This window comes from Salminus brasiliensis, chromosome 1 (assembly GCF_030463535.1).
Source record: "Salminus brasiliensis chromosome 1, fSalBra1.hap2, whole genome shotgun sequence".
Taxonomy (NCBI): domain Eukaryota; kingdom Metazoa; phylum Chordata; class Actinopteri; order Characiformes; family Bryconidae; genus Salminus; species Salminus brasiliensis.
Window position 1 is genome coordinate 21711077 of NC_132878.1, and position 12511 is coordinate 21723587.

At 42.0% G+C, this 12511-nt stretch overlaps 1 protein-coding gene across 2 annotated transcripts in view; it reads right to left on the reverse strand.

Moving 5' to 3' along the window:
- The window catches only part of mcama (melanoma cell adhesion molecule a), a 45698-nt gene extending 33470 nt beyond the window's left edge, over positions 1–12228 (reverse strand). For both annotated transcript variants that reach the window (XM_072674418.1, XM_072674416.1), the window contains exon 1: positions 12067–12228. In XM_072674418.1, coding sequence (XP_072530519.1) covers positions 12067–12127 — 61 coding nt within the window. In that variant the 5' untranslated portion in view covers positions 12128–12228. The remainder of the gene's footprint in view (positions 1–12066) is intronic.
- Positions 12229–12511: the final 283 nt, after the last annotated feature.

A 12511-nucleotide genomic window follows, 5' to 3' on the forward strand; every position in this document is an offset into this window, starting at 1 on the left:
ACATAGAGGTTGGGGACAAGCACAAAGGACTGGGTTGCTGCAACAGCAGTGTAATCGGGGCAGTCTGTGTGCAATGTGGGGGTAGACACATGAATATGCATGGGCATATGTACACTCACATCTACGTACTGGATCTGCCATTACAAACTCATTGAGGTTGATTATGAGGTCTACAGGGAGCATGTGAGTAAGCGGGAAAAGGGATGGTGGTGGCAGAATATTGGCACCAAGCCCTGGACAGCAGAGTTCTGCTAGAGGTTATCCTTTTGCGTTCATCTGAGGCCTGTTCTGTAGTTTTCCTGAGAAATGAATAGTAGGCTAGGAGCTCGCTTATGTACAAAATTAAGACGTCCATTTTAAACGTTGTAACAGTTACTGCCCATATATCTCTAGGCGTCCTTTAAATTGGCATGGATGCATCCACTAGAGGGCAGTTCAGAGTTCAAAGTTTCTGACACCAAACATGGCGACGAGGCAGTGGTGCAAACGTGAACTGTTGGCTACACCTCCCCATGGATTTCAGTGGTATTGGTCTGTTCCATCCGTATCTGAATGCTTTCAGAAAACATGTACAAATACAAACAAAATGAACACAGAGTACAGAAAGAAGGCTCCATTCATATCTGTCTCCAAATTTAACACTGAGCACCCCTCAAAATACTAACAAGGCAAACAACATTTATAACTCAAGCTAGGAAGGGTCAGCTAGCATCAGACAATGACTGTATGATAGTAGGATGCCCTACTGGCACGGATGTTGGCTGATACCAACCCACTCTGGTCTTTGTATTTTCATAGATAAAAAGGCTGTAAATTTAAATAGGATTTAAAATTTATTCATAATAGAAACCCACAAAAAAAGAATAATCTGGAATTTGTCTGGTCTGTTGTTTTACAGTGTGTTTTATATTGATTATGTTCCACTTTGACTGACTGACTGACTGACTGGAAGAATTGGCTACTAATTATTATAAAAATCTGTAGAAAATGACTTCTAGTGATATACATTCTGAACTCCCATCTTTTGTTTAGTTTTTTCTATTTGTTGTGAATACGCTATTATTATTGTTAGTTAGTTTTTCTGCTTCTGCTGTTCTGGTTAAAGCCCGAAACTGTTTTAAACCAGATATAATGTGCAGCACAGGCAGTTCAGCAGAATGTTTCTATGATACTTCTGTTTTTAGTCAGTTGTGAAATGCAAGTTAAAGCTGTGTTTTCAATATATATCTGCAAATACACTTCAGGCTTTCACTGCAAGAGCTTTTTTGCAGATATTCTGCAGAGCTCTACATAACCTACTCAGCAAAAGTACACTTTAGATAAGCATTTTTGACAAGCATAAAAAAAACATGTATATGTATTGCTAGTTTGTTGTGGGTGTGTTTGTGGATGTGGAGACTGATTCAAGAGGAAAACTCATTTGAACATGAAAGCTCATGAGCAAAAACTGTGAGTAGCTGCTGGAATTGTCAAAGAAAGTGTGAAAAAGTGTGAGTTTTCATTAAACTGTTGCTGCCCTGTGGCATGTTTGTAGCTCAACTTTGCAGCTTTGGATGCGAGCTTGTAGCAGTGATTCAGTGATTCAGTTCACCTACATTTTTAACGTTTAAGACCTCTGTTACTGACTAAAGCCCCACCCCACACTGTGCCCTATTGGTTGACACATGGGTATGTCAGACTATGCTCTGTGAAAAGTTAAACTCTGCCGCGTAATTCTGATGATCTATTTAAATATGCCTGGATTGGTGCAATGGATCATTCAGGGACATCCCGAATGATGACTGTTCTATGTTTAACATGTAGAAACCATAGCTGTTGCTGGCGCATTGTTTAGTTTACACAAGCAAAACAAGCAAATAAATCTTTGTCAAAAATGTAAATTAGGTAAGCATGTAGTATTATATTTGATGAAAAGATGAAAAGGAATTAATCATCCGTCAAATTCACAAACTACACACATGTTTCACACCAACCAATAACAAACATGACTACTAATGTTTCCCACCTGATGTTCATTGGTATTGTTGTATTTAAACCTGTCTGTTTATAACATCGCAAAGCATCGCCAGCATCTGTCTACATACAGAGCAGTAATTTTCCTGTGTGTCACTGCTATTGTTTGTTATTTGGCTTGCCCTTTTGCTTAGTTTGCCGCTTTGCTTGCTACTTTGGTTTCGACTCATACTCGTTTCTGGATTTGCTCTTTCACTCTTGCCCATGTGTCTGTTTTTGCTCATTATGGTTTTGATCAGGTCTGGCTTTGGCGCTACTCATGTGATCTCGCTCTTTTCTAACCATTTTACCCTTTACCGTGTTACATCCACGAGTGTCTGGCTAGACTGACAGAAAACACTGAATGTAAATGTACTTCATTCTGTAACTATGTAATAGGGAATAGGGAAACGAGAATACAGCACAGACATACAGTACAAACATTTCCTAAATCTGCAGAGTCTTTTCAATTATACCTCATCGCCAGATCGAGTTACGAGACTATGAAGCCTGGCTGAGATACTTGTCTTTGTCTCTCGCCATGTTTAACTGGTGGATTTGTGAGTCTGTCATCTGCCTGTCATCTATAATTGGTGGATTTGTGTGAACCTAATACTCTGGTAAAACCATTTAAAGCACCAAAACAATTCGTCCACATGAGCAAAGATATGTTTTCACAAGATATGTGAAAGAATTATGTCTAAAATCAGGCTTCAATTTTTCAGGTTTAGTGTCAGATCTTCTCTTCACTTAGTGCTCTTGGTCCCATGGGGTCTCATTACAGAGAGAGCAGATATAAAATGTGGATATAATGCTATATGCAAGTTCTTTTAAAGGCAAATTTAAGAAGATATGTAAAAAAAAAACATGAAACATACTTAGACCCCAGAGGGTTAAGTACTAAAGTATAATTTTAGTACTTTACTTTAGTAGTTTAACAAGCTGTCAGTGATTTGTCTGTTCTAATAGAATTATGTTTTGGCCCTGATTTGGGTATAGTGAAACCTTATCCATAGTCAGTGCAAAAAGATATCCCCCTGCCAAGGATAAAGTATGTGGACTTTCCCCATGGGTCAAAAAACCATGCCAACCTCTTGCAAGGATGAGCAACAACATGCAAAGTAGCCACACTCTTTGAACTTGCAGGGGCTTGCTCCAGCTTTCAGGCCACTCTCTTAAAAGGCCAACCTCAAACATGATGAACCTCAAAGAGAGAAGGGCAGACTGTTTATGTGGTTTGGGATGACATTTAGTAATTTGACATTTTAGAGAAAGGGAATGCTGTGTTTACCTGAGAGGTTGGCGCTGCAGAGGAACAAGCTCTTGTCCAATATTTACTGGCCTGTGTAAACTCTGTGTTCTCTCTCGGGCCAAGAGAATATCACTTGCACACACAGCCGACTGCTGGTAAGAACATATGGTAATTTACACTGAGCCAAGTAATCTTAGAGGGGAATATATTTGGCATCAAAGGCAACAAAAAACATTTAAGACTGGCAACTTATGGATGGAGCCATAGTTCTTTTAGTAATAAGCGAATGAAGGACGATTTTAAAGAGACAAGAAAAGGCATAAGACAGAAGATTTGAACATATCACAGGACAATAGGAGGCACGGCTTGGGCGTGGCATGTTGTGGGGTATTTTTGCCCCGAAGTGATTAGAGGGAGACTTAAATTCATATGCTGACAGCTTCTTTGTTGTAAAAGGACACTTTGAGTAGAGACAGGGCTCATCAAATGTGACATACACTCTGCATTGAATTTCAAAACAACTGAAATCCATTCCATGCTTTTCAAAGGAATAATGAGACGTGCATGCTTACATCCATGCACTTCCACACATTCCAGACCCCTGTGGCTAGTGAATGGGAATAATCTGCCTTGTAATATGGCTATGGCATGCTGACAGTGAGTCTTGAAACAAAGCAAAAAATCTTCTTTTTTTTACTTTCTCCAAATGCAGCTCAGACAATTGTGCCTCCTTTGTTTTGCACTGGTATAAGCTATCAACTAATGGTCAAACCCCACTAACACACAACATCAGTTCTGTTTGTTTTGGCTATTTCAACACGTTTTGGCTGATCAGCAGCATTTGGGGTAAGGGGAACATGCGTGATTATGATTCTTCACAAACTACAACTGTAAACGAAGGCTCCTAGCAATGTTTTTTAACTGAAAGCCGGAGCATCCACTATTATATATCCACTGCACTGTGATTCACTGTTGGAATCTCTGCAAAATCAATAATGATACATTTCAGCAAACTAAACTACACAAAGGGCCTGAAGCCCACAGCCCCCTCAGAGTGGCAGCATGGGCTCCCAGCCAAGTGCTGAGGTGGAATGGGGGGTGGGGGTTATGTGGGCATGAGAGCATGAGAGAAAGAAGTGGGAGGAGGTATCTGAAGCTGTGGAGGATGGGGTAGACTGGAAGACTGGGGAACTGAAAATGTAGAAGATGATTTCTGTAACCTGGGGGGAACCTCGCCTACACTAACTTATACACAAACTCACACTTCTACACACTCACGTCGCCCTGGCTGGAATGAGTCGGGCTCCAGGTATAAGGAGCTGTCTTGTCAGAAAGGAAGGAGAAGACAAATGTAAAGAAATTTCCTAACTGTATATATTTATACTGCAATATATATATTATATATATACATATCGGATCGGAGCCATCCAAACATATTTGAATGGATCTGGTATGGGCTATTTTAATCTTAGTGCAGTTCTACGTCGTTGATTAAACCACAGTGTTCACAGAGACATTACTTCCCAGCGGGCAGCAATAGGAACGTTCTCAGAAGATAAATAAGAGATTTGAGTCTTTAAGAACTATTTTAAAGTGGAACATGAAAACATAACATAGTATCTGAAACTGCGGAAACGCTTTGTACCTAGCCCGGAAGAGCACATTCAGAGCCTAATGGAGGCTACACTAATGCTAAGAAATCGCAATCAATAAACCTCACAACAAAACTGTTATGTCATATTAGTAGTTGACAAACAACAACATATATCAGTCCAGAGTTTAAAGAAACAGCAGCTGGCTCTATAACTGCTCTATAGCAAAAACAATACAATACTGCCCTAGTGGAGAGCAAAAAGGATGAGGGTGATTTTGGGTGAGTTCTAGAGATGATATCTCAAGGTTTTCTCAAACCCCCCTCACAATGCTGGGACTTCTGCCAGATCCCAGATCAGTCTGCTGCCAGATTCAGACACAACGACATGCCCCAGATGGGGCCCACCAAAACTGATTGGCCATTTACAAGCGCTTTAATACGGCATAGTGGAAAAAGGAGTTAAGCTTGTTAAAACCGTAGAGAATAATAATGAGATAAGGCTAAAGCATCACTAGGGACACAACCTGCAAATTAAAGCCTTTTATCAACACGTTCAGCTTTGACTTTTCATTCAAATGCTATTACAAAAATATGGCACATGACTTGCATCAACACACACCACTGTAAGAGGGATACAAAGTCATCTATATTGCATCTAGGAAGGGATATGACTGTTTATGTAGCGTAAAATGGATTTGTCAAATTTCACCAGCTTTGTAAGACAGTCAATCAGCGGGCCAATAATAAACACTGAATATTCTCAACAGGACAATCCACTGCAATAAATCCAATTTCATTTCCCTTTCACGCCTTTTAGAAATTTCAATGAAGGAGTGGCTCTGCAAGAATGTGGCACATAGTTTTAATTATATGAAGAGAAAAAGGAAGCTGGCACACATCCATAGCAAATTCTTCACCCCCCCTCGTTGCACTTGGACGACTGCTATTTGTTCTCATGCCCAATTACCACGGTCAGTCTCCACGGCTGACCATTGTGTCTTACACCCAGCTCAGCTCAGCTTCAGTCAACTCTCCTCTTTGGGCAGGGCTAGCTACAACTGTGGTTTGGTCTACTGCTGTGGCAAGTTTTCCAAACAATGGCTGAATCCAGAGACAAAAATACAGTGAAAGTGTAATTTTCCATGGCTTATGCAAAGATTGAAACCTACTGCTTATCCACATACAAGAACAATTCCAACACAGATCCCAGACTGTAACGGAATCATAAAGTAGGCCAAGACTCCTAAACCCACAGCCAAAAGTAGACGCAGTTGATTAAGCTTGTCTAGAGCATGCCCCAACAAGGTTCCATGCCTGTGTTCTTTCTTCTTTATGAAAACATCTAGTGCTTTTTTTTAATGCGTTCACTGTTCTTATGTACATGAAAGGCTCATCTGTAAACGCAGTAGGTCCGTATTTTGGGCAAGGCTGATAAGAGGTTTGTTTCCACAGATAAAAATCTCAACCTGCTGGTGCACCTATCATTTATTTTTATACCATCCAGAACTTTCAAAGCAATATAGCGGCACTTGGTTTAGGAATCCCGGGCTTACTGTCTTGGCTTGACAGTGAAGCAGGTGACTCTGGAGGAGTGGGTGGTAGGGCTGCTGTCTAACTGCTGTCTGGACACTGTCTCACTTCATCAGGGCTCAGAGGTCTGGGCACAGCAAGCCTCAGGCCTTGCTCCGCCACTCCTGGGATGTGATCAAACGCTCTGCCGGATGAGAAGTGGCATGTCTGACCAGCAGCACAACACTTAACTTCCGGATGGTTCTGGTCTCAGTGGTCAGGGGCAATAATTACAGTTTAATTACATGAAATGCTCTTCACAGTACCTACTGCACCCAGAGTCAAGAACATAGAACAAAGAACACAGCTGATGTTGAAAAAACATTACATATGTTGCCAAACATTGCCAAAACGATATACTACATAGTTTTCCTAATGTTTCTCTCGATTCTTGGTCGAATTGAATCATTGTAAGATCAGAGATTAACACATCTAATCAGGGAAACTAGGTACTGGGTCAATTTGGGTTGTAATAGCTTGTAATGGTTACCTGAGGCCTTACCTTTCACTTTAGCAAAGGCTAAAACTACTCATGCCCACCAAAATATTTGGGTCAATACTGTGCAATTAAGCCAATCAGTCACACATTACAAGACAGAACCTCAAAGGTCACAACCTAAAGAGAATGCACACGACTCCAGGAGAAGTGAACAAGAGGCCTTGTGTCTGGCAGACAAGGGCACTGTTAGACTTTCCCTTCCACACTGATTCAAGACCAGCGTTGTGTGCATATAGCTGTCATTCAGCGATGTGGACAAGGCAGCACAGCTGTGGTGTCTGGACACCACTCATCTGCACCGCTGCGTGTCCAGAGTGAGGAGTAAAGAGGGGAAACCCAAAGCTGTGTAACCCCTGCAATGTTCTCAGTGCGGATTCAGCAAAGAGGCCATTATTCAAAGCCATATGTGTCATACAGAATATATTTCTTCTAGTGTAGTTCAAGAACGATCCAGATGCTGAATGATCTGCTGGAGTGGAAGGTATAAGAGGGTCTGGAACAATTTCTGGCTATAGCAGATAACATTCAGAGCATTATTTGAATGACCTGCCGCCCTTTTGGGGCCCAAATTCGAGCTAGTAAACAGTTCATTTGCATTCACACAAGGTTAGCCATTTAGCAGCTAGATCACAAAGATGGAAAACTGATACTGTAAACCCTCACTAGACAAAATGTTTTGTAAATATAATGTAACAGTTTGAAATGTGCTGAGCTAGGGACCCGGCACCCGGCACCCTCCCCCGAGTGTGTCGGCTGCCTGGCGATGCGGCATTGGCGGCAGTTAGAAAAGAGGTGGTGGATCGATTTGCATATGTTGGAGAAGATGTGTGTTAAGTCTTTACCTTCCTAGTGCTAGTGCTAGAGGGAGTTACGAATGGATGGGTATATATGCAGTACAAAATTGGGAGAAAAAAGGGGAAAAATGACAAACAAAGTTACAAAATTATAAAAATATTCCCCTCCGACTGCCCCTCTTAATCCTCCCAATAAAGTCTATATCAAGCAAAAAAGCACAGCTAACTTAGAGATTCTTATATTTTCAATGTAAACTAAACTATTTTATTAATAAACACCCCTTAAACAAATCACACAACTGGTTAAGGATAATCAGCTAACTGTTTACATGCAGCTTTTACAACTGTTATATACTGGCTGCTGTTGTAAACAACCTGCCTGCAATAGGTCTTGTTATGATATACATAGCTGTTCAGTACTTCAGAAATACTGACAATTAGCCCACAACAAATACATGTAATTTAATGGGCAATGCAGCTTCTCGCTGCATTGCCCCCTGCTGGAGATTTGGATAATCCTAAACCCGATTCTGGTAAAGACCGGTCGAAGCAGATTACCGCCGTTCAAGATAAGCCTTCCCGTTAGGCACAGACAAGACCACTGTCTATAAGCTGAGCATCCAAACAGAGACTTAAAGTCTATGTTACAGAAAACAACACTGACACGGCTTCACGCTGTCTCCTCTTATTTACAGTGTCACCATGACCAGCCTAGATAAGAATCTGTTCAGCTGGATCATCATGGCTTGTTCCATTACTTTATACTGTTATTTACAAGACACTGACTCATTTGATCCATCTCATGTGAGGACGTCAAGGCTTATCTAATCCACATGCTGTTGGGGGGACTGAGGCAGAATTACAGAGAAACAAGATTAGCTCCATATGATGCCTCTGATTCGACCTAACAACAAACTTATATAGGTGTAAATTGCCTGTCCGAGCTGACCTCGGCACACCTCATCTTGAAGGGTTAGTTAAAACAAACTATGCTAATGATGGCACGTCACCAACCAACGTCACAATTTTTTATGTTTGCCATTTCAGCATAGCTTGGTTCAACTACCGCTTTAGTTACATCTTTAAAAAATGTTTTCTTGAGGGGTTTCTTACACAAAGGTCGATAGCAAGATCTCCAAGAACCATCTATATGCCTAAACTGTTATTGTCTATTATGGAAAGCCTTCTGTACATGGTTTTATAACGAGCCTTTTTAAAATGGTCTTATTTAGCAGCAAAAAGGTTCCACTATTGTTACAGGTCAAAGAACCCGTTCTTAGCACAATATGTAGAACCCTTTTGGCTTAGAGTGTATGCAGAAGAAAACTGCTCCCACCACAATGAGCTAGGGCAACTCAAAAAACAACACCCAACAACCCTCACACATTTGAGGCAGTGTTCAAAAATGCCATACCACTGCCCATTGTCAAGAGTGTGAGAAAGCAGGGCGAGCTGGCTTGGGCAACTATACAGAAGGCGGCCTGATGAGGAACAGCCGGCCAATTGTATCTCCTTCAGCTGGGGTCAGGAGCTGCTGGGGAAATCAGGAAGTCAACCTAAAGCATCTTTGTGGCCATGGTCATGGCATCACAGCCAAGGACATGAACTTGAATGAGTGGCAGGGTGTCAGACACCAGACCTTAAAAACGCTCCACTTCTGCTTCACTCACATTCTTCCATGCAGTCATTACCGGAACCGTTCGGCGTAGTCCTATTAATGGCCTCATTTTATCCATGAGTGCCTAAGCTCTCAGATATGGACCGGGAGACAATTTTGCTGTCATTGTCTCCCTCCCTCGGTCGTGAAAAAAGCAGTCCCTATTTGCATTCCCATTAGTTAGAGAATTAATTCCAAAGTGGCATGACTCTCTCTGAAGATAAAGCTTCTATTGTTGGCCCTTAGGTGTAAAGCAATTAAAAGGAAATCTTAATTAACACTGGAGTAGTGTGAGTTAATACTGAACAGGTGTAGTCCTGGGATGAGGTGACAAATTCATGCATTAGCTAGGTTCTGCTCTTCGGTGTGGCATCACGCTTCATGAAATTAGTATCAGATCCTGAGATGAGAAGCAGTTTGTGCCACAAACCCAATTACTAAGGTCTGTTTTTTTAAATACTGCCTAAAATCCACATCGTGGGGGACTGTAATTTGTAAGAATGACAAGGATCAGCCTCAACCTGGAGATGAAAAATAGCCCTCTCAGACGAAGTGAGCAAGGTGACCCCTCTTCGTCACAGCGGCCGCTATCTAGGGGGGCTAGTGTGTTTTGTCGCTCCAGTCAATAATCCAAAAACAGACGGCCGTGGTCCGTCTGGAGGTGGCTGAGGGCGGGAGCGGAGGGGCCCACCAATTAATACAAGGTAAACAGAAGGAAAAACAAGGGCTTGTTAAAAGCCTACGGAGGGACTGGCGTTAGGGTACGACCACAGCGGGTAAAACGGGAGGTAGGGAGAGAATGGTGGTGCGGGAGAACTGTGGGGAGGGGGAAACATAAAGGAAGACAGACAGAGAGAGAGAGAGAGAGAGAGAGAGAGAGAGAAAGAGAAGGAAAACAAAGTAGGAGAAAAAAGGCACTTGGGGGGGGTGGCTGTGGAGTGAAGGGGAGAAAAGAGGAGGGGGTGTGGATTAGAAACTGGTAGTGTAGTCTAGACCCTCAGGAGGATGGTGTTTTCTCATCCAGACCCAGCATGAAGTTCAACCGCAAACTTCAAAAGACTTAAGGGCACCACAGACGAAAGAAAGATGAAGTACAGCTGCCTTCAAAGGAGAGAAGTAACAATAAGCTGCAATATAATATTAGTGGAATAGCATTTATTGGACAGCTACAGGCATCTCAGGAAGAGGCAAGCTGGTCTGACTCAAAGCGCCCGCCGTCAAACAAGGAGAAGTAGCTAACAATAAACTGCAGTATAAGATTAGCGCGACGGCAGAAGAAGAGGAGATGGTGTGTGGCTAAATGTGCCTGCTGTCAAGAAAGTACAGGGCTCACAATAAACTACAGTGCAGTGAAATACAACTCGCTTGACAGCTCCTGAGCAGACCACTCCACTGTAGCAAGGTTTGAATTATTTGACCAGCTGTCTCTGATGATTCCTTGCCTGGAGTGCTCGGTTGGGAGAAAAGCAGCTTACCTTTCCAACTTCCAGAGATTTCATCAAGGTTAATATACACAGAGGAGCGCTTGTCTGGCAGTTCTGGAGATAGTGGATATAGTGGGCAATGGGAAGCAGCCCACAGAGCACAGAGAAATTCATAAGGCAAGAGAAATGTGCACCTCTCCTCAAAACTAGTGAAAAAAGGACAGTCGAGTAAAATGTGAGGTGTTCACTAAATCTGCCAGTGTCCAGTTAACACTGGCGTTATTTCATAGTTCAACGTTCAAACTACGTGAGGAGAGATTTCTCACACAAGTTTTGACGGAAAAGACAAAAATACTGTCCGAAAAGATCCTTGTTTTCTTTATGGTTCAGCATTTTCTAAAAAAACAAAAAACAAAAAAAAAACTGTATTGATTTAATAGAAATTTACAAATACAAATTTCATAATCTGTACTATTATAGCTATATTTTACTACACAGCTAATCTGAGAGTGTTGAATCATTAACATTAAATTAAACACTGTATATGTTCAATTTCAACGTGTTAACACGTGTTAAATGTGAGGCTGCCTTACCTCAAGGGTTTAAGTGTTCACTAAATCTGCCAGTGTCCAGTTAACATGTTGAAATTGAACATATACAGTGTTTAATTTAATGTTAATGATTCAACACTCTCAGATTAGCTGTGTAGTAAAATATAGCTATAATAGTACAGATTATAAAATTTGTATTTGTAAATTTCTATTAAATCAATACAGTTTTTTTTTGTTTGTTTTTTTTAAATGCTGAACCATAAAGAAAACAAGGATCTTTTCGGACAGTAATTTTGTCTTTTCGGTCAAAACTTGTGTGAGAAATCTCTCCTCACGTAGTTTGAACGTTGAACTATGAAATAACGAAGCTACCCCTTCAAGACTAACGTTAACGCACCGAGCATCCATACTAGTCAGCCTGGCGGACTGAACACCAAAACAACACACCGCAAAACAGCCAGAAATTCAGCCAGAAAGGAGTTCAGCCCGCTTGCAGGACAAACTGCTTATCTTTACCGCTAGTCCAGCACATGTCTGTTGTAGCCTCAAGCCATACATTCAACGAGGTGGCCACATTAGGTTAGCTGAAGCAAGTGTGAGTGTGAGTGTGTGAGTCGTGAGGGACTCAGAGGGAGTTGCGTGCATCCCATCTCTCACAGCTCCTCTCAGAAAGTTTCTCTCAGACGATTAAGAAACACCACCACAGCTTCAAAACGAAAACGAGTGGCGCCTACCTTCCCGAGCAAGGTGACACACACAAAGAGCAAGCAGGAACAGCCAGCCTTCTCGCATCATTTTGGGGCTTTCTTCACGTATCCAGCTCTTGGAGATGATGCGCCCTCTTTCCTCGCCAGGAGACAACTGGACAGATTGGGCTGGAGAGCGAGGGAGAGAGAGAGGGAGAGAGGGAGTGGAGGAGAAGGGAGGGAGGGAGGGAGGGAGGGAAGGAGGGTAGAGTTCGAGGAGAGAGAAAGGGAGAGGAGAAGGAGCAGTTGGAGAAGGATTTCTGGAGGCTACACCAAAGAAAATAAAGCACTAAATGAACTTCGTTTAGTCGTGCCACACATTTCCAGTACAGCAGCATTAGACCACGCGTTAGTGTAACACACGCTGCTAGTGCTGTTAACCTGTTCGTGTCTAACGGCTACACTTATAGCATGTGGAGAGCAACAATGCCAC